This window comes from Pongo pygmaeus, chromosome 6, assembly GCF_028885625.2.
Source record: "Pongo pygmaeus isolate AG05252 chromosome 6, NHGRI_mPonPyg2-v2.0_pri, whole genome shotgun sequence".
Classification (NCBI taxonomy): Eukaryota; Metazoa; Chordata; class Mammalia; order Primates; family Hominidae; genus Pongo; species Pongo pygmaeus.
In genome coordinates, this window is record NC_072379.2 from 79,416,618 (window position 1) to 79,444,060 (window position 27,443).

At 39.3% G+C, this 27,443-nt stretch overlaps 1 protein-coding gene across 6 annotated transcripts in view; it reads right to left on the reverse strand.

Moving 5' to 3' along the window:
- MIOS (meiosis regulator for oocyte development) overlaps positions 1 to 7,769 on the reverse strand; it is a 40,559-nt gene extending 32,790 nt beyond the window's left edge. The window contains exons 1-4 of one of the 6 annotated variants that reach the window (XM_054496643.2): positions 7,476 to 7,769; positions 6,397 to 6,494; positions 1,409 to 2,742; positions 984 to 1,082 (exon numbers count right to left, since the gene is read on the reverse strand). In XM_054496643.2, coding sequence (XP_054352618.1) covers positions 984 to 1,082; positions 1,409 to 2,702 — 1,393 coding nt within the window. In that variant the 5' untranslated portion in view covers positions 2,703 to 2,742; positions 6,397 to 6,494; positions 7,476 to 7,769. The other 5 variants (XM_054496644.2, XM_054496641.2, XM_054496645.2 and 2 more) reach the window with 5 other exon arrangements.
- Positions 7,770 to 27,443: the final 19,674 nt, after the last annotated feature.

The window sequence follows — 27,443 nt, forward strand, 5'->3', positions numbered from 1 at the left end:
TTGACTAAATAATGTTAACTACTTTTCTAACAGCTTGACTTGGGCCCAAATTTGACTTACCAAAAGCTACAGAACGAATCCTACATCACAGAGATACAGGTTGAGCATCCCAAATCTGAAAACTGAAATCCAAAAGGCTTCAAAATCTGAAACCTTCTAAGTGCTGAGATGATATTCAAAGGAAATGCTCATCGGAGCATTTTGGATTTCAGAATAGGGATGGTCAATCTCTAAGTATACAACGCAAATATTTCAAAATCTGAAAATATCTGAAACACTTCTGGTCCCAAGCCACTTTGGATAAGGTATACTCAATCTGCAATTCTAATATAATCCATTATTCAATTCCAGTAAAAGAATAGGAACAACTATTTAAAGCAGTCAGAAAAAAAAAGTTTGGTTTTTGTCACTTTTATTCTTTAATAGTTTACCATACCAATTTTCAATCCTACACTAACTCTCACATTAATTAATTCATTCACTAATTAACCAAGGACTATATTGGGTATAATTCCTCCAGGTTAGGCCATATTTCATATCATACTCCTTGTTGTTACATGGCTCAATGAAAGTATTTGGGGAGCAAAATAAAAAGGGATCTCCTTCAATTAGAGATCTTTTTAGTTTTTAAGAAGCAAAATGTTGCAATAAAATCTGAACTAACAATCAGTGACCTATAAATTGTCTAGTGTAAAACCTCTCAAAGTGGGTTTTCAAAAAAATAACATTGAATAAACGTGTGCATAGATTTAAGAAGATCAACATCACTTCAGAGTATTAAGACTCCCTGCAAAAAGAGTTTTGGATATAAATACAAGTATGCATTTAACTCAACAATACACTGAAATATCCAATCAGAAAACAAAAAAAAATTATGTACATGATCCTGAAATAACCAGATAATTTCTGCCAAATGATAGGGGGCAAAATAAAAGTACAAAAGTTGTAAGCATATTGGAGAAAATGAAATAGAATTTTCTTACCCAACGATGACTTTACAATTGATTTAATTCCTGCATAAACCAACGATCCTTTGTTGCCTGGAGATTTCTGATCCATATCTTCTGTGTATTGCTTCATAAGTATTTAAATGCATAGGAAATACTAGTGATGCATAACAAAATATTTCAAAGCTAAATTTATTTTGATTTGGAGCCAATTCATAATAAGTATCAGTGTAAATAAGGTGGTTCGACTCTATTGCAGATACACTTTTCTTCCTCCTACACAATCTACAAAGCAGTATTTCAAGTTCAAAAGTTTAGAACAATTTTACTTTATAATGTTAGTATTATGTAACTTGTATTTGTATATAGAACATTCAGCATATTTACAGACTGACCTTTCAGCAAACTTCAAGAACATTTCTACCTGATTCACCTCACAAAATTCACAATGGAAAGGATATAGTGCAGAGTATACCAGAGTGACTTGAGCTGTGGATCTTCATTTCCAGCTAAAATGTGGTTCCTCCACACCTGCTCTGTATCAAGTCCATACCTCGATAAAGCTCGAAGACGCATCTTTGTTGCTATATCTTTTTCTAAAGAATTATCATTTTCTTCTTCCGTACATTCATATAAATGACGACCACAAGCCCACATTAAAGATGTAATTGGGCTCCAGGCAAGAGATATCCTTTCAAAAACAGTGAAGTCAGACATTGTTCGGTTGGGAGTTACAACTATCATTCGATTTTGACTTGTTGGATGCCATGCAAAGGAAGCAATGTAATTGTCACAAGGTTGCACACTTCTTTCAATTATTGTGGGTTCAGTTTCATCCCCAATGGGAGTGGGTGTATGCTGCATATCATACAATCTAATAATATTACTATCCCTTGTTAAAGTGGCAAGTAGACCAGTCCTAGTGGGACACCATGCTACTTTTGTTAAGGGTTTTGGTTGCTCAGTCAATGTCAAAACTGGCTTCTCAAATTTTCTAAGATCCCATATTGCAACCTGACCTTCATAGAAGGAAGCAACACGATCGTGGAAATATGGGTCTACCGTCACACCCTGAACAGCTTTTGTATTTACGAACATCTTTTGGCTTGTATTCCGAAGATCAAATATAGCTAGGTTACGATGCATACCAGCAAGGAGAAGTTTCTGGTCTCGTGGAAGCCAGCAAAGAGAAAGACAAGCGTCATTCTGTCCTAACTCATAAAGTGGTTTTGTTACTAATAATGTTGTTTCAGTTTCACCTGCTGAAAGTTTCACTTTTTCCATGGGAACTATATCAGGAGTATATTTGCTGCAGATATCCCATATTAGCACTGAAAAGTCAGCTCTGTGCTTATCTAAACCAGCAGCTAGCCAATTATTATCCAGTGGATTCCAGGCAAGGGTATTACATTGTCGTGCATGTTTTGGAACAAACTCTTTTCCTATCAAATCTTTGAACTTTGAGTTATGATCTTGACCAAGGCTCGTAAGTACAACTCGACCATTTGCTTGTCCAACTGCCAGCAGACATTCAGGATCATAATTGAGATACCAGGCAACACATTTCATATAGGGTGTATCTGAATTTATTGACAGTAACGTAGCTGCAGAGTCTTCAGATAAACGTAAAGATCCAGCTTTGAGTTCTGAATTCACAGTAGATTCCACATGATAAAGACTTAGTTCTGAGTCACACACAACAAATCTATCAACCTGGTGTGGTGCCCATAAAATATCAGGTTTGGTACCGCTCATGTTTACTGATGTGCTCAAAGGGTCCACTCAGGTCCATTCACTGAAAATGTTTAAAAATAAAAAGTTTTAAAATATCAACAAAATATAGTTCTTATGTTGAATAAACTATTCAGAAAGTCAGAAAATTCTCTATTCAAGAACCCTCTTTTTCAATATATTTGTATTTCTTCTCTCTGCTATGAATTCAAGAAAATATTTATTGAAAAAAAAAGGAGAAAGAACAACCACTTCCAATAAAATGAGCTGGTAGGAATCTGAGAATCCCATCCTGGCTATATTTCCCTTGATCAATTATCTTAATTGCACTGTTACTAGTACCTTCAGCTTAACTTCAGAGTTATAATGACTTCAGTGTGGTAAGCAAATTAATAAATATTATCCCTTTGAAGGGGGGAAAACTTATGAATCATATTCCTAAGCAATAGTTTAAAGCAGCACTGCCCAATAAAACTTTCTGCAGTGACAGAAATGTTGCACGTTCATGCTGTCCAATATGGTAGCTACTAGTCACATGTAGCTACTGAGCACTAGAAATGTGACTAATTCAAATTTTAAACCTTAATTTTAACAAATTTTAATATAAATAACCATATGTGGTCATCGTAATGAACAATGAAGATTTAAAGTACAATGTCATATTAAGATAGCAGTTTCTTCAACTTTAGTAATAAGCATCAGCCTTGTATGGCAGAATAAACACTGGAATGTACTGAACAAACCTGAGTTCTAGTCCTAGCTCTGCCGTATATTAGTTATATACCTCAGAAAAGTCATTGTGTGTGGGGAACCCCTTTGTTTTCTCATCTACACAATGCAGGAGCTGGTTTAGATTAGTATTTCCCAAACTTCAGTCATGTAACACCTGTGCCATTAATATTTTTCTTTAAACTGACTCATTTTTAAAATCTGAAAATTGACTTTAATCTCTTCATAAGGTCCATGAATCATGGTATGCTACGCTAAATATATTTTTAACCTACACTGAAATATATAACTATTAAAAAGGCTTGATTGTGTTTTATCTGCAAAGCATCCTGTTTATGACCAGTGGTACGCACATACCACACTCTGAGAAAGTGGATTAAGTGATCATTAGAGGCTCTTTCAGTTTTCGCTTCTACAAACTTTGAATAAGTGTTAAAGTAGAATTTTTGAAAAAAATAAATATTCTAGCAGTAGAAGCACACAAGCTAAATATAGCTATAGTTAAAAATGGTGTTTCAATAATTAAGGTTGCCTACAAAAATTCAAATGCCTGTTTCTAACTGAAGCTGGCAAAAGGTAATAGATTCAAAATGAACGAACATACTTAAAATCTTCATTGCAATTGGCATCTGTACAACTCTGTTGTCAGTTCTCATAAGGTAAAGCTATGGTTCACTTACCTCTCTATCCTTAGTGCCATATATAGAGCCTAGCATAGACTCCTAATAAAGATACACTAAATAGTTCAACTCAAACATAATCGCTTTTCTTTTTGATCTTGCAAAAGTTTCAGTTAGGAATTACCAGTCTAAAACTTCATAGACTCATATAATTTAGACCAGGGGTCCCCAACTCCCAGGGCCACAGACCAGTTCTGGTCCCTGGCCTGTTAGGAACCAGGCCATGCAGCAGGAGGTGAGCAGCAGGCAAGGGAGCTAAGCGTCATCTGTTATTTACAGCCACTCATCTCACACACTGCTGCCTGAGCTCCGCCTCCTGTCAGATCAATAGCAGCATTAGTTTCTCACAGGAGTGCAAAACCTATTGTGAACTGCGCAAGAGAGGGATCTAGGTTGTGCATTCCTTCTGAGATTCTAATGCCTGATGATCTGTCACTGTCTCCTATCACCCCCACATGGAACCACCTAATCGTGGGAAAACAAGCTCAGGGCTCACACTGATTCTGCATTACGGTGAGTTGCATAATTATTTCATTGTATAGTACAATGTAAATAGAAATAAAGTGCACAATAAATGTAATGCGCTTGAATCATCCTGAAACCACACCCCCATCCCTCGTCTGTGAGAAAATTGTCTTCCATGAAACCGGTCCCTGGTGCCAAAAAGGTTGGGGACCACTGATTTAGGAATTCTTATACTGGTTTTATTTCCTTCTTTAGCATTTCTCAAGCCCAAGATCAATCATTTCAATATTCTTACTAGCACCCTCAATGTCTTCATTTCCTTGCCACTTTGGGTTTGCCTTTCCCCAGTCCTAGATCAACCCAATTATTTATCATAATCTTGTCTCCTCACTCAGGCTTCCAAGTGCTACCACACAGAGGATAGTCTCAAGCCTCTGAAAACTGATTTCAGTAAATTAAGATATACAACATATCTGGTGTGTGGTGCTGGAGGCTTTTCTTTTATTCATCTTTCCCCCGGTCTTTCAGAAATTTTGCCTTATAGAATATCAGAGTAAAAATCTGTCTACAACACAACCTTGACCAGGCTATCCTTCCTTGCTTAAAACCCTCTAATGGTCTCCAGCTGCTCTTAGTATAACCTACAAAACCCTAAATGCTAGTGATAAAATTAAGTCCAACCTTAAAAAGAGTTTAAAAATTTAAGAATGAGGAGGAAGAGGGGCACCTCACGTAACAGGAAGCAGCTACGACAGCAAAGAAGAGGAACAGATACTGCCAAATAAGGGTTCATACTCATACCCCCACAAACAAAGGAAATCTCTTAAATGGAGACATCATGAGATCTGGGCCATTTTCCCATCTCATTGAAAAATCAATGTTTAAATAAACACACTTTTTATATAGGCTTTCATTCCACAACCCTACTCTTTATACCAATGGTCTATGGTAAGCAATCTTGATGCCACATAGAAAAATCCATCTTACAAAGCACAAAATACGAGTTTTAGCGTAAAATTTAAAACTTTGATTTACATGACTCTCAACGGAGAATATCAGCATTTCTTCTAATGTTATGCACCTAAAATACTTATATTGCCATCCACAAAATCTGATGACAGTAATTCATACAGAATCAAAACTTGAGAGAAAAAGACTAGCTAATTCTTCTAATTTCACATAGGAGTAAAGTGAAGACCAGATGTTTGGGTGCTTATCCAAGGTCTCTCAACTTCCATCCTAGATTACTGCAAAGAAAAGGATCAGCTACACAATATGCAGGGCGTGGTGCAAAATAAAAATGCAGGGCCCCTTATTTAAAAATTATTTACAATGTCAAGAAAGTGATAGCAGACTGGCCATTAAACTAAGTGCTAGCCATTCTAAATGCTGGGCTCTGTGCTACTAAACAGGTTGCATATCATAAGACTAGCCCTGTATAGAGAGGTGCATCTATGTCCACCCTTTTAAGAAGTGTATTTTTTTCACCATCTAATATACAGGATAAACAGTTCCTTGCTCATGAACATACATCACCAAGAATCTGGTGTAAAGAAAACATTCTAGAGTCAGAAATCCTACAGCCACTCCCTAGCTCAGATCCTAACAAATCTTGTAATACTCCAAAACCATAAAACCGAGATAAAATCTATCCCATTTCCATCTCACAAAGCTGTGACAATCAACTGAAATGAGCTCTTCACATCACACAGATGTTAGTATTACTACCATTCCTTTAATCAGCCCTGAAAGTTAATGCTTTTTCCAAATGTTGGAGACATTAAAAAATTAGGTGTAGAAGGGGTGCGGTTTGCAATAATTACAGCTTGTATTTATATCCTCACCTTTCAAGTTTAACAAGTCTCACTTCCCATCAGTGATTTCTCAGCAAAGGAAAGCCATGCTGATTCTGTGTTCATTCACCAGAATATTTGTAACAGCACTGTCCAAAAGAAATACAGTGTGAGCCATATGATTTAAAAATTTCTAGTAGCCACATTTAAAAGTAAAAATAGGTGGAATTAAATTTAAAAACACATTGTATTTAGCCAACTTATCAACAGCATTACCCTTTCAATATGTAATCAATGCAAAAATTATTGAGGATTTTTACATTTTTTTGGCACCAACTCTGAGAAATCCGATGTGTATTTTACACTTACAGCACATCTCAATCCCATGTGGCTACTGGACAGTGAAGTCCAACACATTACAATACTACTAAGTGTACAAAGTATCCAATCACATGCTTTTTGATGTTGTCTTTTACTTTTCTTACCGTGGCAAATTACGAGAGCAGTTTCAAGAAATTTCCACCATCAGCATCTTCGAGGAGATGCACTGCACATATCCAAATTTCCCTTAAAATATACAAAAGGCCTGCAAAAGCAGTCATTTGCTAACCAATTCAGCCAAGTCCACAATATGTGTGAGGTTTCATTCATCCTCTTAAGGAATTTTCATTACTCGTAAGAGAAGAGAACAGAGCTCACCGGGAGATAGGCCGTTTAAGAAGTATAGTATTTAAGAGGGTACAACGGGAACAGGGCACGTTGCTATTCTAGGTAAAGCAGGAATCTGAGTCCGACTCTCCCGCTCCAGGCACCTGGCTGAGCCTCCCGGGAAAGGCTGGGACGCCGCTCCCCACAAGCCTGCCGCGGCGAAGGCTGCAGCGTGTTCCCTGCGCCCCGAGGAGGTCTCCGCAGGTCCCACGGCCGCCCGCAGCCCCCACGGCCGCCCGCAGTCCCCGGTGGCTCCCGCTGAGGCCCGGCCAGCCGGCCGGCCGCCCGGCGCGATTACCCTACAGCGCGGAACGCGCTCCCCGCCGAGACGCCAAGGCCTTTCAACTAGGCTATCTCGGGCCCCTCGCTGCGGCCGCGGCGCTCCCGAGAGCCGAGACGCGGGCCGGGTCGCGCTCACTGACCTGAGGTGGCAGCGCGGCCGCCGCACAGCCGCTTCCGGCCGGGACACCGCCCCTCCCGCCGCAGGAGCCCGGACGCGGGCAAGATGGCGGCCGCGGCGGTGCGGTCCGTGACCTGGACCACTGGGCTGGGGCCCACGACCCCACCACCGCGGCCGGAGAACGCGCAACGGCGCCTCGGCCTTGGAAGGGGAGTTTCCCAGCGCAAGCCCCGCCCTTCCCCGCCCGGGAGGCGCCTCGGGGCGGGGTCACTGGCCGGGAGGCCCCGCCTTCCGCCCGAAAGCGCCGGTGCACCCCGCAGGCCCTGCCCGTGGGTCCACAGGCCGGATCCCCGGGTTCCTAGGCTGGGACTGCTTCTCAGAACCACTCTGTCGTTTTTAAGCAGGGTGACACACTCTAGCTCACGGGGTCCATTTTAATTTCTATTAAACTTTTTTTTTTTTTGCAAATGTTGTAGTAGGAGATCCAAGGTATTTGGTTAATGATTTATTCACTCATTAGTCATTCCACGAACTTGTCTTGAGCACCTGTTATGTACCCGGCACTGTGCTGGAATGTTGAGGAGACAGGAGTGAAGTAAAAAGACGTGGTTCCGGCAGGAAACAGGCAAGGAGACCCTTGACTTGGTAGGGCTAACACAGTGCTACACAGGAGGGACGCCTGCTCAGTGTCCGGGGTCAGCAAAACTTCCTTAAGGACTACTAGGTTGAGACAAGAAGGATGAGTATGGGATTAAGCAGGAAAGGGAAAAGGGCAGTGGGCACTGGAAGAGAAGAGCCTTCTAGGACTGAGAAAAAGCAAGTGCTGGGTCAGGAGAGAGGACATAGCAGTGAGGAGGCAGTAGGTATGGATGAATGAGCAGAGGAAGTGGGGAGAGATTAAGGTGCTATCAGAAAGGGGTTGGAAACCAGTTTAGTGAGTTTGGATGGCATTTTCCTAAAGGCAATGGTAGAGTCATCGAGTTTTTAATCAGGCAAGTGGTATGATCAGTTTTTTGTTTTGTTTTGTTTTTTTGAGACGGAGTCTCGCTATATCGCCAGGCTGGAGTGCAGTGGCGCGATCTCTGCTCACTGCAACCTCCACCTCCCGGGTTCAAGCGATTCTCTTGTCTCAGCACCTCGAGTAGCTGGGACTACAGGCGAGCACCACCACGCCCAGGTAATTTTTTTGTATTTTTAGGAGAGATGGGGTTTCACCATGTTAGCCAGGGTGGTCTCATTTCTTGACCTCGTGATCCGCCCACCTCGGCCTCCCAAAGTGCTGGGATTACAGGCATGAGCCACTGTGCCCGGCCAATATGATCAGTTTTTGTGCAGAGAGCTGGAGGGATAGAGTATCAGAATGAGGGATGATAGAAACGCAGGTTACCAGTGGCACGGAGAGTAGGCATGGAGAGAAGTGGGTGCCCTGGGGAATATTTAGAAGGTGGGATGAACAGAGCTTGGTGATTGACCAAGTGAATGATGATGAAAGGGGATTCCAAGTTTTTTGTTCCCAAAACTGAGTGAATGGTGCTGCCTCAGGTGTTACGAGTCTGACCTCGAGGCAGTCTTCAGATGTCTGACAGTCTTTGCTTGTCTGTTCATGCTTAAAAGTGGGTGGTCTTGGGCTTGTGGTGGTGATGGCTGTAAACAGCATAATGAGCTTAGTCTTGATGATCTTCGTGGCAGAAGGTTTTTGATAAGATTATGAGTTTGGGGAAAGTATTGCCTTTCCAATCCTGCCATTAGAAGAGTGTAGGCTGAAGAAAGTGCTGTATTACTGAGAGGAGACACGACAGTATTCATCACTTCAGACACTATCTTGCCAATCTTCCCAGTGGTTTTGACCCTGGCCTCAAACCCCCACACAAAACCTCAGATCAATACAAATCTCTTCCTTATCCACTCCTACTATACATAGTTGAGGACAACTTTTCTGCCTGCACTCAGGAGATGACACTGCCTCCTATTTCAGAAAAGAAAATTAAAACTATTAGCTAGAATTTGCACAGCCTCCCACTACTTCCTCCTTCCCTCCTCCAACATCTTGATTCACTACCATTCTTATCTTCTTTTAGGTGACAAAGAGTAAAAGGAGGAACCCCATGTATATCTCCTCTTCTGAGACCTTGCACCATCAATTACTCCACTTCCATGTATCTTCACCTCTCCATTTCTACTGGTTCTTTACCTTCAACACATACTCAAGTCATTCCCATTTTCACTTCAAAGGAGAGGATCGTATTTGCTCTCTGTAATTCCACTTCCCCCTCTCTCCCTTGAATTCACTCCATTCAGTCCTTCATGCCCACCATGCCACAAAACTGCCACTTGTCAAGGTCACCTGTGAGCTCCATGCTGCCAGTTTCAATGGCCAAAGCTTCACCCTTGCAACTTCTGTTGTTCTTGACTACTTCCTCTCTTGACATGTCTCATTCACTTGGTTCCATATCATCACTTTCTTCTGGTTTGTCTTTTATCCCTGTGACTTCACTGTTCCTTAAACATGACAAGCATGCTCTTGCCTCAGGGCTTCTTCACAAGCTATTCCCTCTGTCTGGAATGCAGAAATCTACATGACTCATACTCTCCCTTCACTCAAGACTCTGCTCACTTGTCACTGACTAGCTATAAATTAGCTCCTTTGTTCTTGTCTTTATGACACCACAACTTCACATACATCGCCATCTCTTTACTTTCCTATAGTTATCTTCTTCTAGACTGTGTCTTCTCCTTATCTCCAGTTTTCATTCTGTATTTTTTTTCTTTTTAGTAAGAGGAAATAACTCTGCATTCAAATTTGAGCAGGGCACTTGGTGACCTACTTAGACATGACATTCCTTGGCCTCCCTTTCAGCAAGGTAAGGCTATATCAAAAAGTTATGTCCTGTAAGATGTGAGTAGAACTGGATCATGTCCCTTAAAAGGAAAGCTGCTTGCTGTACACTTTCTCTTCCCTCTTCTTGCTGTCTGGCAAATGGCAAGAAGAAATACAGACTGGAAATGGAAGCCATATATTAAGGAAGGCAAAGCTGTTCTCACTAGCCTAAGTCCCAAACTAATCTCAGGGAGCTGGGGCACCTCCTCCCTTGGATCAAGCACAGACTTCTGGACCATTATGCAAGAGAAAATAAACTTTGTTCTTTAAAAAATCCTTGTTTTTTTGGACCTGGTAGAGCAGCTTAGCCAATTCCCTAACTAAAACAGAGGGGATCTGTCTATTTTATTCTCTGCTTAATCACCAGGATGTAAAACAGTACCTAATAACTGTGGTAAATAAAAATATATTGAATAAATCCTAAAACAACATATTTATTCTACATCCTCCTCCAGCTAATGTCCCTTTTTCAACTTTCTTTTCCACTCAAGCTTTGTGAAAGTATATATTTTTTCATATTGCCACTAGTTCTTCTAAAGCCCCTCACAGGAATAAGTGACACTTTTCTCAGTCTTTTTGGAAACTGATTCCCCTTCTCTACTAAACCAAGATCCTTGCAGGTAGCAATCTTTTAGCATAGAACTTTGGATTTCCTTTAGCACCTGTTGCATAGGTATCCAAAAAATATTTACTGAGTTGAGTGAGTGCTTTGTATCTTTGGAAACAGTAAACCGTAGCAGAGAACTTGACAGACTGGTCTGAGATTACACTAGTTCCCTTTACTAAACATGAGTTTTACAATAGATCCTAGGGCCGCTGTAGTTCAGTCTCAGTATTTTGTTTGTTTTTAATTTAAGCTTTTGTATTCTTAATAGGATTTTTTTATTGTTGTTTTTTTGAGATGGAGCCTCGTTCTGTCACCCAGGCTGGAGTGCTGTGGTGTAGTCTCGACTCACCGCAACCACTGCCTCCTAGGTTCAAGTGATTCTCCTGCTTCAGCCTCCCGAGTAGCTGGGATTACAGGCATGCACCACCACGCCTGGCTAATTTTTATATTTTCAGTAGAGTTGGGGTTTCACCATGTTGGCCAGGCTGGTCTCGAACTCCTGACCTCAAGTGATCTGCCTGCCTCAGCCTCCCAAAGTGCTGGGATTACAGGCATGAGCCACTGCGCTTGGCCAGGATGTTCTTTTTAAGCTTCTTCATTTATGTTGTGGCAATCCAGGACAGGATTTTTGTTGTAGTTTTAAAACAAAAAGGATTGCAGTTGAAGGACAGCAAATTTCTTTCTTATTTACAGCTGCTCTTGGCAGCAATTCAGTTACTACAGTACTGGAACATTTTGTGAAGTCTGTGACTGGCTAATCCCAATTCTTTTTATTTCCACATGCACAAAATCAGTCTGTACCTGAGAGCAAGTTTTGCTTTTAGATGGAGGCTGAGGAGGTATCAAGCTGAAATGAAGCCCTGTAAACATGTGCCATGGCTTAGGTAATCTTTTCACAAAGGTTGAAGATCAGAAGATCTGAGATATCTTAAAATAATGGCCTTCAAAAACTTTTCTAGTGTATCCCCAAATACATTTTTTAAATTAGTGCATTTCTTCATACATTTTGGGATTACATCTAACGCTGTCAAAATAAATTTACATATTTGTCAAGTATATGATTTCTAATATTTTTTAAATCTTTAAATTATAAGCAAAACAGGGCTGGGTGTGGTGGCTCATGCTTGTAATCCCAGCACTTTGAGAGGCTGAGGCAGGTGGATCACCTGAGGTCAGAAGTTCAGGACTAGTCTGGCCAACATGGTGAAAGCCCGTCTCTATTAAAAATACAAAAATTAGCAAGGCATGGTGGTGCGCACTTGTAGTCCCAGCTACTCGGGAGGCTGAGGCAGGAAAATCGCTTGAATGCAGGAGGCAGAGGTTGCAGTGAGTCAAGACTATGCCACTGCACTCCAGCCTGGGCAACAGAGTGAGACTCTGTCTCCAAAAAAAAGGTTTTTGGAAAAATTTGACAAAGCATATCGTGTGAATTCAGATTTACCTCAATACCAAGAATTATGTTTAAATAGGACAAGGAAGATTTCTTAAATTTTTATTTTAAGTTCAGGGGTACATGTGCAGGTTTGCTATATAGGTAAACTCATGTTATGGGGGTTTGTTATATAGATTATTTAGTTACTCAGGAATTAAGCCTAGTACCTGTTATTTTCCCTGATTCTCTCCCTCGTCTCACCCTCCACCCCTGGTAGGCCCTAATGTCTGTTGTTTCCCTCTCTGTGTCCATGTGTTCTCATCTTTTAGCTTCCGCTTATAAATGAGAACATGCGGTATTTGGTTTTTTGTTCCTGCATTAGTTTGCTAAGGATAATGGCCTCCAGGTCCATCCATGTTCCTGCAAGGGACATGATCTCATTCTTTTTTACGGCTGCATAGTATTCCCTGGTGTATATTTACCACATTTCTTTTAACCAGTCTACCATTGATGGCTACTTAGGTTGATTCCATGTCTTTGTTATTGTGAATAGTGCCACAACAAACATACATGTGCATGTGTCTTTATAATAGAATGATTTATATTCCTTTGGGTATATACCCAGTAATGGGATTGCTGGGTCAAATGATAGTTCTGTTTTTAGGTCTTTGAGGAGTCGCCACACTGTTTTCCACCATGGATGAACTAAATTATACTCTCACTAACAGTGCATAAGCATTCCTTTTTCTCTGCAACCTTGCCAGCATCTGTTATTTTTTGACTTTTCAATAATAGCCATTCTGACTGGGGTGAGATGGTACCTCGTTGTGGTTTTGATTTGCATTTCTCTAATGATCAGTAATGTTGAGCTTTTTTTTTATATGCTTGTTGGCCACATGTATGTCTTCTCGTCATGTCCTTTGCCCACTTTTTAATAGGGTTTTTGTTTTTTGCTTGTCAATTTGTTTAAGTTCCTTATAGATGCTGGATATTAGACTTCTGTCAGTTGCATAGTTTGCAAAATTTTCTCCCATTCTGCAGGTTGTCTGTTTATTCTGTTGATAGTTTCTTTTGCTGCACAGAAGCTCTTTAGTTGAATTAGGTCCCATTTGTCAATGTTTGCTTTCATTGCAGTTGTGTTTGGTGTTTTTTGTCATGACATCTTTGTCTATTCCTATGTCCAGAATAGTATTGTCTAGGTTGTCTTCCAGGGGTTTTGGGTTTTACATTTAAGTCTTTAATCCACCTTGAGTTAATTTTTGTATATGGTATAAGGAAGGGGTCCAGTTTCAATCTTCCGCATATAGCTAGCCAGTTATCTCAGCACCATTTATTGAATAGGGAATCCCTTCCCCATTGCTTATTTTTGTCAGCTTTGTTGAAGATCAGATGGTTGTAAGTGTGCAGCCTTATTTTTGGGCCCTCTATTCTGTTCCATTTGTCAATGTGTCTGTTTTTGTACCCATACCTTTCTGTTTTGGTTACTGTAGCCCTGTAGTATAGTTTGAAGTCAGGTAGCATGATGCCTCCAGCTTTGTTCTTGTTGCTCAGGAGTGCTTTGGCTATTCAGGCTCTTTTTTGGCTCCATATGAATTTTAAAATAGTTTTTTTCTAGTTCTGGGAAGAATGTCATTGGTAGTTTGATAGTAATAACACTGCATCTCTAAATTGCTTTGGGCAGTATGGTCATTTTAACAATATTGATTCTTCCTATCCGTGAGCAAGGAACTTTTTTTTTATTTGTTTGTGTCATCTCTGATTTCTTTGAGCAGTGTTTTGTAGTTCTCCTAGGAAAGATATTTTATTCTTTTTTTTTTTTTTTTTTTTTTTGGTAATTGTGAATGAGATTGTGTTTGTGATTTGGCTCTTGGCTTGACTGTTGTTGGTGTATAGGAATGCTATTGATTTTTGTACATTGATTCTGTATCCTGAGACTTTACTGAAGTCATTTATAAGCTGAAGGAGCTTTTGGGTAAAGACTATGGGATTTTCTACATATAGAATCAAGTCATCTGCAAACAGGGAGAATTTGGCTTCTCTTCCTATTTGGATGCCCTCTCTTTCTTTCTCTTGCCTGATTGCTGTAGCTGGGACTTCCAATACTATGTTGAATAGGAGTGGTGATGGAGGGCATCTTGTCTTGTGCTGATTTTCGAGGGGAATACTTCCAGCTTTTGCCCATTTGGTATCATGTTGGCTGTGGGTTTGTCATAGATGGCTCTTATTACTTTGAAGTATGTTCCTTCCATACCTAGTTTATTGAGAGTTTTTTAACATGAAGCAGTGTTGAATTTTATCGAAAGCCTTTTCTGCGTCTATTGAGATAATCATGTGGTTTTTGTCTTTAGTTCCATTTATGAGACAAATCACATTTATTGATTTGCATATGTTGAACCAACCTTGCATTGCAGAGATAAAACCTACTTGATCATGGTAGATAAGCTTTTCGATGTTCTTCTGGATTTGGTTTGCCAGTATTTTGTTGAGGATTTTTGCATCAAGGTTCATCAAGGATATTGACCTGAAGTTTTCTTTTTTTGTTGTATCTCTACGAGGGTTTGATATCAGGATGATGCTAGCCTCATGGAAAGAGTTAGAGAGGAGTTCCTCTGCCTCAGGTTTTTAAAATAGTTTCAAGTAGGAATTGTATCAGCTCTGGTAGAATTCATCTATGAATCTGTCTGGTCCTGGGCTTTTATTTTTTTTATTTTTTAATTTTTTTAATTGGTAGTCAGCCACTGATTCCATTTCAGAGCTTGTTATTGGTCTATTCAGGGATTCAATTTCTTCCTGGCTCAGTCTTGGGTGGTTGTATGTGTCCAGGAATTTATCTGTTTCTTTTAGATTTTCTAGTTTATGTACATAGAGATGTTCATAATATTCTCTGACGGTTATTTGTATTTCTGTGGAGTCAATGGTAATGCCCCTTTTATTGTTTCTAATTGTGTTTATTTGGATCTTCTCTCTTTTATTTTTTATTAGTCTAGCTAGTAGTATATTCTGTTAATTTTTTCAAAAAACAAACTCCTGGATTCATTGATCTTTTGAATTTTTTTGTGTCTCAATCTCCTTTAGTTCATCTCTGATTTTGGTTATTTCTTGTCTTCTGTTAGCTTTGGGGTCAGTTTGGTCTTGGTTCTCTAGTTCTTTTAGTTGTAGATGTTAGGCTGTTAAATTGAGATCTTTCTAACTTTTTTATGCAGGCATTTAGTGCTATAAATTTTCCTCTTAACACTGCCTTAGCTGTGTCCCAGAGATTCTAGTACATTGTATCTTTGTTCTTGCTAGTTTCAAAGAACTTCTTGATTTCTGCCTTAATTTTATTATTTACCCAAAAGTCATTCAGGAGTAGGTTATTCAATTTCCATGTAACTGTATGGTTTTGAGCAAATATCTTAGTCTTTATTTCTAATTTGATTGCACTGTGGTCCAAGAGAGTGGTTGTTATGATTTCAGTTCTTTTGCATTTGCTGAGGAGAGTTTTGTGTCCAATTATGTGGTCAATTTTAGAGTATGTGCCATGTGGTGATGAGAAGAATATATATTCTGTTGCTTTTCGATGTAGAGGTCTGTAGATGTCCATCAGGTCCATTTAATCTATTGGTGAGTTCAGGTCCTGAATATCTGTTAATTTTCCGCCTCAATGCTCTATCTAATACAGTCAGTGGGATGTTGAAGTCTCCCATTATTATTGTGTGGGAGTATAAATCTCTTTGAAGGTCTCTATGGACTTGCTTTATGAATCTGGGTGCTCGTATATTGGGTGCATATATATTTAGCATAGTTAGGTCTTCTTGTTGAATTGAACCCTTTACCATTATGTAATCCCCTTCTTTATCTTTTTTGATCTTTGTTGGTTTAAAGTCTTTTTTGTCTGAAATTGAGATTGCAACCCCTGATTTTTTTCTGTTTTCCATTTGCTTGGTAGATTTTTCTCCATTTCTTAATTTTGAGCCTATGGGTATCATTGCATGTGAGATGGGTCTCTTGAAGACAGCATACCAATAGATCTTGTTTCTTTATCCAGCTTGCCACTTTGCCTTTTAATTGAGGAACTGAGGCCATTTACATTCAAGGCTAGTATTTGTTCCTATCCATATTCTGAATTCTATTTCTGTCATTTCAGCCATCTCAGCCTTGTTCAGAACCCTTGCTGGAGAGGTGGTGTGGTCATTTGGAGGAAAGAAGGCACTCTGGTTTTTTGAGTTGTCAGAGTTCTTGGGTTGGTTCTTTCTCATCTTTGTGGGTTGGTGTTTCTTCAATCTGTGAGGTTGCTGACCTTTGGGTGTTTTTTTCTTTCTTTCATCTAGTATGATGACCTTGAGGGTTTGGTTGTGGTATAAGATGGATTCAGTCAACTGGCTTTGTTTTTGGAAGATTTTAGCGGGGCAATGCTGAAGCTCTCAACTCTTGGACTGTGTGTTCTCTCTCTGAGGGACTTGTATCGGGCCCTGATGTTGTTGTCTGGATGCTTGAGGTTAGGAATCCACTGTATGGGGGGTTGGGGTGGGGAGCTGAGGTGGTTCGGATTGCTGTTCACTACACTCTAATAGGTGGTGTTAGCCAAAGCATTTTGTAGTGCAGTAACACTGGGATCCATCCTCATTCACACATGACAGCAGCAGTGGCAGTGGAAGCATAGTGAGGTATATGCTTGTTTGCTGCAGTAGGGTACAGATGCTGGGGTGCCTGCCTCCATGTGGGCATTCATCACAGCGGCAGAGGCAGCACCACTGGGTGGGGGTCGGGGGGGGGGTCCCTGCTGGCAACTGTGCATGCAGTCAGGCTGGTGGTGGTGTTAGCATGGGGGTGGAATGCTGGTGGACACAGGTCTGTGTGTGTTCTCTGTGTGCTGCAGGCTAGGGTGGTCCCTCAGGGCAGGGGAGGATCCACTGTTTTCTCTGCCTAGTTTCACTCCCAGGGCAGTGTTGGCACAAGGGCAGGGCACTGGTGGGAGTAGGGCTGGCTGGCTGGCTCTATGCCTGCTGAGGCTCCAACTGCAATGGTGGTGGTGGTGGGGAGGTGGGGTGGAGTGCATTCTCACTGCAGCAGTAGCAGGGCAGGGAGCTTGTACACACTGCACTGTTGGGCAAGGAAGGCAAAACCTGCTCATGCACATGTGCTCTGGGAAAGCAATGTGGGGGCTTGCTGTGAGCCTGGGGGAAACTGCAGTGTAGGAAGGGAGCAGGCAGGCTGGTGCATGGCCATGGGGGCCACCCCTCTGGAGCTGTCTGCCAGCCAGGCATGATCTGCCAGTACAGGAGCTGTGAAGTGGGCCCCCAGGGCACCTGAGGCTGCTCTGCAATCAGGTGTGGGGAGGCTGGGGCCCTGGGAGAGGCCAGCAGACCAAGAGGTGCTCAGGTTGAACTGGACCCATTTGAAGGGCAAGATCACCTTGCAGAGTTCAGATCTCACTGTTTCCCTGGGGCTAAAGTCTCTTATGGGAGCAAGTTGAGACTAGGGAGATGGGCTTCCCTGGCTGTGCTCCACTACAGATGCTCCTGCACCAAACCCTCTAGGCTCTGCCTCAGCTGATGTGCTGCTGCTACCACTTCTCTAAGCAACTCTTCCTGCTAACTGAAGTGTCTGTGCTGGTCAAGGGGGTCTCCTCCTGCTGGGCTTCCAGAGGCCCATGGCGAGAATGGGTTGCTCCTTGCCAGTTCAATTCACCTGTTCCCCTGGGGTCAGTGGGGCCAGGAATGAGTCCCAGTGTGTGGTAGCCTCATGCAGGGTTCCCAGCTTCTTCCCCCTTCAGCCCAGGTTCTGTGTCTTCCCTCTATCCACTCTAGGTGACTTCCCTCTGAAGATCTGTTAGACATGCTCCAGTCATCTTGGTTCCTTGGTGGCAGCTGTTCCACCTGGCTGTGTCCAGTCAGCCATCTTGCCCTCCCACCAGAAATTCAAAAAAAATTTCAGGTAGAAAAATAGTTTTATTGCTTTGAATTTTATGTAACTTTGGACTTTTAAAATGTCAGAATTTATTCACTTACTAAAAGTGATTTGGAAAATTATGCCTTTGGTTTAATTATTGGTAATTACACTGTCATTCTCTTTCCCTTGTGTATTGAACTAGGTCCAGAATTCAGTTTATGTAGACCCTGAACATGTTATGAGAATTTGATTGATATTTGTCCCCTGTATTTAAAGATTAGTATTGGATTATTTCACATTGCATGCCTGTATCAAAATATTTCATGTATCCCACAAATATATACACATACTATTTAAAAGAAAAGTACACCTTTTTTAAAAAGAGTTTTAAAAATAAATAAATATTAACATTGGAATATTTCAAAGTTGTCAATGTGGATTGTCTCAACCAATAACCACTGCTTGATCTATATAATTAATTTTTTTAACAAAAACTTTATGATTAAGTTATTCTTCAATTGTAGGAAATTTTACATTGTTCTATTTTTTTCTCCTTGAACTTGTATTTCCATTTCACTTTTTCCCACTGGATTATTTATTTGTTTATTTAAGAAAAAATTATATAAATATATAGCATCTACTATGTGTCAAAGATTTTAAATATAGACTCATTTAACATACTATCTCAGGTTAGGTTTCCTGGGAACCAGATTCTAAGATGGAGACTAGGATGTAGCATATTCATTAGGGAGTATTGTTGGGATCAGCACCTGAGGATGGGAGGAGGAAAAAGGGAGATTAGGTAGAGAGGAAAATTGAGCAGCTATGCAATGCCAAAAAAGGCCTCAGCCAGCGCATGGATAACTCTGGAATTGGACTGGTCCTTCAGAGTTGTCCTGAGTTGGGGGCTGGGGCACAGGCCTTTATACTATTTCATTTATGTGGATGTGTCATTGAATATGAACTGTACCTTGGAGGAGGCATGATTTTGAGTGAGGCAATTTCCTCGAGTAAGGCAGTCCCCAAAGAAAGCTGATAGCTGAGGGCTGTCTGCTGGCAGCACTCCCCACACCTGAAGGAAGAAGTCACTAATGACCAAAGGAAAATCTGGAGGCACATCACAGGGCTCACCACATCTTCATCACAACTTTATGAGGATAACACTTTTATTTTTCCTATTTTGCAGATTAGAAAACTGAGGCACAGAGAGGTGAAATAAGTTAGGCAAGCTCATACATTTCTTAAATGGTTGCGCTAGGATACAAACCCAGACAATCTGGCGCCAGCATTGTGCTTCTAACCACTGGCTCGTGCACTCTCCAAGAGAACTGCCTTTTGATCTAATTATATGCTGTCATTAAAATAATCTTTTAAAGCAGGAGTTAGCAAACTGTTTGTAAAGAGCCGGAGAGTAAATATTTCCCGCTCCTCAGGCTATGCTGCCTTTGTCACAGCTATTCAATTTTGCTCTTGTAGTGCAAAGGCAGCCATAGATAGTACATAAACAAATAGCCATGGCTCTGCGCCAACAAAACTTTATTTACAGAAACAGGTGGCAGGCTGGATTAGCTTGTTGACCCATTTTAGGAAATTATTTAAAGATTGAGAAAGCACTATGGTTTACTGTTACAGGAATGCAATATTACTGGATGAAATAATTATACTGATCCTAGCCTTATTTTAAAAGGGTAAGTTTTAACAGATTTCTCTGTGTGGTAGGTTTAAAAGTGATCATTATTTTCTTCATTATACTTTTCTGTGTTTTCTAAATTTGAATGTAATTGTTATATGCATTACAATATAAAAATGTTTTTAATGAGAAAAAAATGAATGTTATTTTAAGAGTATAATTGGAGGGATTAGGTTACTAAATTCCATAATAGACACGTCATAATCCTATATCCACAAAGTTAAGGCACAAATAAGATTCAAGCAGCATATCAGATGCCTTATTAACTGGAGCAGTTTTAGCATGACAACTGCAACATGGGCAATGCAAACATTTCCTGCCTTGCTCATTGCTTTTTTTGTTAGTAATTTGGCGCATTTCTTCTAACGCGCACTGAGTCACTAAAGTAGCAGCTATCAAAATTGTTCTCAAATTGGCATCGTTAGTCCCAGTAAAACCACAGTCATTTTACTGCCTGATCTCTACCCCTCATTGAACAAGACTTGTGTAAATCACATTTGGGATTTTGAAACAGATGATGTGGCTACATTCTGCCAATGTCTCTGCTCCCACAGCTATTGCCCTGCTTTAGGTCTTAATTACTCCTCACCCAGACGGTAGTCTCCCCAGTTGGCCTCTGGCTCCCTGGTTCCTACTCATTTACTCTAATCCTTCTCTGTGAGGCCAGATTGATTACTCTGAAGCATACCTGAAGCGACCCTTTACTTAGAGCCTTTCATTGGTTAACATTCCCTATAGACCAACATCCAGGCTCCTCAGCCTTGACTTAAGATGTCCGTGTTGCAAGTCATAATGGTTGAGAGATGAGAAAAAAAGTTGTATTTTCAATGAATCAGATTAACTTTATAATTAGACCCAAAGCAGTTATATAAACAGTTTTCTGTTGGTAGTAAAATAAGAAAAAGATTTCCAGAACAAGAACTGGGAGGTAGATGTTTATTAGACTATGAAGACAACGCATTGAGGATCAGGGTCATTTTGAGAAAAAGATTAGGTCACAGAAAAATCAAAGCATATCTGATTGGCCTGAGTCAGTAATTTGGACTATTTCAGATGTAAGGTACAATGTGTAACTGGAAAACCTTCAGATGGATAACAGACTTGACTCACATGCTCTAAATCCTGGAACATTAGCAGCTCATTTGAGAAGCTAAGCCTGACTTTCTTGACTAAGTATAATCATAACCCAAGGAAGCAATGAAAAGAGGGAAAAAACCCAGAAACATAAAGAGAACCAGAATTAGAATCAGGACAGGCATGATGTGGACACAAATTTACTTCCAAAGTTTTATGCTATTTTATGCTATTCAGTTTTATAATCATTGTTCTATTGGCATATTTTGTCCTCTTTTTAAAAAATATTTCAAAGAATCTCCTACTTTAAACTTGAGAAGAGGGATTCAGTTTGCAACGGTGCTTAAGAGAAATCTCATTTACTAAATTAATAGATGTTAAATGTGTTAGTTGTATAAATGAGGTGAGTATATGTTAATTATTTAAAGATTAGTAAATTACATATAATGGTGAATATTTCTCTGCATGTAACATGGATAAAAGCATCCGGAATTTTTTTAAAGGGTTATCAACATGAGGTTATCCCTACCTACTGTGGCCCAACATATTTTTTCCCACTTGATTTCTTAATTCATACTAAAGCTGTCCCACTGAATTGTTCCCAATTACTTTTCCATAGCACTTTCCTTATAACATGCTTTTGTTCCTTCCCCCCAGGTCCCCAGAATGCCCTTCTCCAAGACTTAGAAAAATCAAATGCTATCCATCCCTCAAGATACATTCCTCCAGCCCCTCCTTGAAGTCTCCTGCAGCTAGAAGTAGCATCTATCCCCACCTGGACTGCTTAGCACTTTGCTGTACCTCCCTTAGTCCCCATCTCTTTACACACACAAACACACACACACACACACACACACACACACACACACACAGAGTATTATTATACTATTACCTATTATATTACATTATATTATTGTAGTTCTACAGTAACTACAAGGAATTCTACTGTGAATTCCTTGAGGGTGGGATACATTTTACAGTCCTCACTGTTTCTCTCATTATTTGTGGAATCAAAAAAATGAGTGCATGATGAAAAATTATTCAAACACATACATGCTTTCATTCCAATTGAAAATTAAAAAATATTACTGTTAAAACAATATTGAAGAAATATTCCTACCATGCACGATTATTTTCACTTCTCTGTGCCTCTTTCAACATTTATTTGTGTGCATACACAGCATATTTGTTTGTGTAACAGGATGTTAAAAATAGAATTTGTTACCTGTAGTTTTTGCTAAAGCTCTACTAGACTGGAACAGAACAATAGGTGGTGAATACTCCATTCCTCAGTGAGATGCTACCTACCTCTGCAGAGCTGGAAAAGATTTTGCAACCGGAAGACCCAATCCTTTCTGAGAGATATAAAAGAACAGAAGAGTCTGGAAGAGATTTCTTTGGAGAAATTCATTTTCTGTGAGTCTCACTCCTAATCACCTACGAGATATCTGGGGGTGAAGGGCAGGTGCTGTTCCTCACAGAGACCTTGATCTGTGCATCTTGGAAGAGGGAGGTAGGTAGGGAACAGGGTGGGCTGCTTTGGGACCCATGCCTTAAAACTCAGGTACTGGGGCTGGCTGGTTCTAATGGCCAAGAGGTGAGAGGTGCACCTGTGGGGAACAACCTTCACTCTCAGAGTTTGTCAGGATAGAGGATATGTGAGTCTTGCCCTGCGGATGGGATGTAGACTACAAGGGCAAGAGAGTTAGCTTAAAAAAATCTGTAGAACTATCTGCCAGGACTGAGGTGACCATAGCAGAGAGATGTTGGAGGTATTCTGTTGGGAACAAGATGGTGTGAGGTAGAGATTGTATTTGACACCTGCTGGGGAAGAGATCTTGCATTAAGGCCAGCATTAAGAGAACTTCGGGAGAGAAATCCCTGGTGAAGCAGAGTCTCCAAAGAATGCATAAGAGCTCTGCAGTGAGAAAGAGATCACCTGAATACCTTCCAAAATCAAAGCATGGCAGTGACCAGCTAAGCAGATCTTTCCTGTCTTCTATCTGGAAGGGGCTGAAACTGCAATTCATGAGTTTGGGGAAGGCAGAGAGGCACCAAGTGGGGAAATGGAAAAGTTGACCATGTCCCGTTTCCTACTGCAGTATTCCAGAGAAGAAACTTCAAGCTCAGAATATTGGCTACTACCTGGGATAAACATTTAAATTATTGGAATGAGAGAGTTTTTATAACTAAATTTGAAAGAAGTGATTTCTATATCAAAGACCAACCCGAAGATTCATGACCACTGCCTGTGATTTCATCCATGTTGCAAGGAAAATCCTGCCCCCCTTCCCCAATAGGAAGAGCAGTGGGGGAAAAATAAAGTTGTTTTATGATGCATCCTATGGACTTCTACTGGACAGAATGGTAACATTCAACTGTAATCAGGATGAGCAAGCCACTTTATTAAACTAAAATTTTAAACTTTAATAAATATAATACAAACTGAAAAATAAAAATAATTTTTCAACTCCACACAAATATGTTAACTGCATAAACAGTGAGATGTTACACAGGGCTGAGGCCTATACTTCTTCAGTTTGTACATTAAATGTCTCCATGGAGGGTCAATTGCATCCTGCCTATTCTGACAGTTATCAGGTAGCAAGAGATTTGAGGAAGAGGCACTTTTCTAATCTGGGGTAGAAAAAGGAATGATACCATGTATCATGAGAAGTATTTGCACATAGCATGTCAATTAAGCAAGTTCTCAGACTATTAACAGTATTACTATGTGATGAATGTTTATACAATGGATTCAAAAATAAGCTTCTTTCCAGAAAGCAGCTTAGTTTTCATTAATTATTACCAGCATCTTGGTAATTATTTATTCAATGGTTTAAAAGTTAGAGTTTCAATCTATATTTGTTTTTTTAACATCAGCCAAGGAAATACGTGTCTGTTATACTGCATCTTTGGAAGTATGCAATAAGTGTAACTATTGAATATATATTGAAGAGCCACAAGACACTGAATTTAACTGGAAGAGACTATTTTAATTAGGAAGACACTCAATCATCTCCTGTGATCAGCTTAAGGTTTTTGTTTTATCTGGAACAAGCTAAGTTCCAGAAAATAAAGTTAGTTTTTTGGGTGCATGGGTTTTAGAGTAAATTAGTAATTTAGTAAACTTTGACATTTCCGCTTTGTCTCCAAGTACATTTAAATTCGATCTGTCTGATTGAAGTTCTAAGGCATTCTGTGTTTACTTAGAAATGATTCCTTATATTAATGTCTACAAATGCTAAATTGTATTTGTTAAATACATGTCTTATTGCCTAAGACTTTTCCTTTCTTATAAGTTTAATATAAATGTCTAGGAAATAAGACTCCCATTTAATAGCTTATAAAGAATGCTGATGTATCAGCAGTGGCCTTGACATTATTGGATACAAGTAAGACCTACACTGATGATTAAATCAAATTGGCTAAGATTATTCGTTCTAATAAAAGCACTGACTCCATGAAGTTTTCTTGTGGCTGAAATTAACGTTCGTGTTCCTACCAGCTCTTTAAAATCTTAGTTACTGAAAATTATTCCTTTTGACCTAATTTTTTCTTTACTTTGGATGTATTTGACAAGGTAGAGGTTAGGGATTGGAGAGTATGTAAAGAATGAAATAAAATGTAGTCACTTTTAACTATATCCACATATATCCACAGGGAGATGGGAGTTAACACTGATAATTATTCTCAGCATTCTTCTTCTGGGTTTGGAGTTAATTGAGAAATATACATAGCAGTCAGAAACATAGGGATCAAAATATCAGCATAGTTTTCCATAAAACTGAATGTGCCTTGGATCTGCAACTCAAATCAAGCATCTAAGTACCTGTACCCATGTCTAGATTTGGAGTTTCTCATCGGGGTATTACAGTTGCAAAGGGTGTCACTCACTGCCTCCCATCCTTGGATTCTGAATAGTAAAAGAGGAAAAGAGGAAGTCACAATGCATAGGACTTTTAACTTATTAACTCCACTAGTTCAAGAAAAATCAACTAATGGATGTTAGATCAATGCATGTTAGACTATCTCCCCCCATCATAACACTGAGATGGGTGAGTGTTAGGGTTGCTAGATTGAGCATACACAAAAATTATAGGCTGCCAAGTTAAATTAAATTTCAGATAAGCAATTAGTTTTTTTTTCAGTGTAAGTATATTCCAAATGTTGCATGTGACATACTAAGTATAAGATACACCTAACTCCTCCTTCTATGGGTAGCAGTGAATTAAAGGATATAGAGATGCCTAAAATTACACACTAGCAGAAGTATCATGAAGAAATGAAGGCAGAGGCATAGGGTTCCCATGACATACTTTGAGGAATTTTGCAAGTTTAAGTCATCAAAATCTTGGAAAGATAAAGTTATTTAGAAGACAATCACACAATGCTACAATATTTAAAATAGTTGTTCATTTTACAACCATTGCTGATGAATGACTACATACATTGCTATGGGTACTATAAAAGAAGTAGAATTTTTTTAAAAATTCCTGCCCTTAATGAAATATATATTATTTAAGTATTATTATATAACGTAAAATATTCACTTCTCAGTACAAAACACAATAAGTATTGTTAGATGAATGGTACCATAAATAATGCTGGAAGAATTCAGAGCAAGGAATGATCTTTGTGGGCTGCATGCCAGTTAAGAAGCATTAAAAAGTAGAAATTTGCCCCATTTCCTATGAGTCTAGAGATAGAATGAGCTTCAAGTACAGGGCAGAAAGAAATGGATGATGTCAAATGGTAACTGAAGATTTGTTTATGAGTACATATAAGATGTCTACTTGGGATTTCTAGGGCTATTTGGAGAGTGAGTATTTTGCAGGGGCTAAGGATTCTAGTTAGTGAAGCGGCAATCTGGTGGAAAATTAAAGTCTCCATGAGAATTGCTGAAAATAAGAATTAATGAGATCTGGAGGCCTAAGGAGTAGAGTCCAAAATGATAAATCTGTGTAACTGGCATGGTATCAACTCTGTTTTAACTATTGCTTAATAGGTTGAAGAGTTGAAGGGTTTTCAAAGTACTTTTTATTGTGAAAATTTAAAAACATGTATATTAAGGGTAATACGACAAAAATCTGTATACCAACCACGCAGAATTTAAATGTTTCAGGGTTTTTAAAAAATTCTTCTCAGATCATTAGAAATACAATTGAAGTCCCCTTTGTATCCAGTCCCAGTCCTATTCCCCTTTCTCTCTCCAGTGACAACCACTATCAGAAAACTGGTGAGTTTCCTCCTATCAAAGTTTGTTATAGATTTACAACATATAGATGTATCTATTTTACAGATGTATCTGTAAAATAGCTAACATTTTGTATGTTTTAAAATGTTATAGAAAATATATCATATTTTTATATCATTTCATAGCTTTCTTTTCTATTTAAAATTATACTTTAAGGATATATAAAGTTTACAAGATATATTTGTTGAATAAATAAATCAATGTTGTTATGTCCCAAATTATTTATCCAACCTACTGATAAACATTTAGGTTGTTTCAAACATTTTATTAGAATAAACATTCTTGTCTATGTCTTTTGAACAAATGTGCTAGAATTTCTCCAGGGTATATTCCTGGAAGCGAAAAAAGTACACATTTTTATTTTTAACAAATATTGCCAAGTTGCTCTGTAATGCAATTTTACCAAATCACCCTCCCACCATGTGTCCCATTTCCCAACATTCTTGCTAACCCTTTATTACGCTCTTTAAACTTGTCAATCTAATGAGAAACATATGATATCTCAGTGCTTTTAATTTGCATTTTCATGAATACTAATGAGAGTAAATATTTTTCATATGATTGTTAGCCATTCTTATTTCCCTTCTAAAAAACTGCCATTTCATATCCTATTTTTTTCTTTTTCTTATATATTCTGGATACTGATCCTATATATTATGAACATGTTCTAGTGTTGTTTGTCTTTTGTTTTTGAAATTACAGAACATTTATGGATTTTTACTGTTTGCAAATCTCTTTTGATACTCACCACAACACTGTGAGAGAGGTGTTATTTTTGTTGTTGATTCAGATGCTGCTGTTGCTATCCTTATTTTTATTGGGCTCCTCCTCATAGTCTTCACTTGTGGATGTGGAAACTGAGGCTTTCAGAAGTTACAGGTCCAGTTTCAAAAAGTGGCAGAACCAATTCTCAGACCTGTGTGCTGTACTCTTTTAAGAGGCAAGAGGGCACCGCACGGCCTGGAAGTTAGGTATAGTCTCTGGTGTGCTGAAGATGGCTCATGTCACCTTGTGAGGGTCAACTGCTACATTTCCAGAAATTTTGTGAGCCAGTTGTTAACCACAGATATTATTAAATGTTGTATTATATATTTAACTTACAAATAAATAAATTACATTAAAAACAATAGCAATAAATACTCAAAACTCATTACTTCCTAATTATTTACTAAATTTTACTATTGTGTGTGTACTTGAAGTTGTTTGCATCCATGGCAACTATATGATGGAAGTCCTGCATA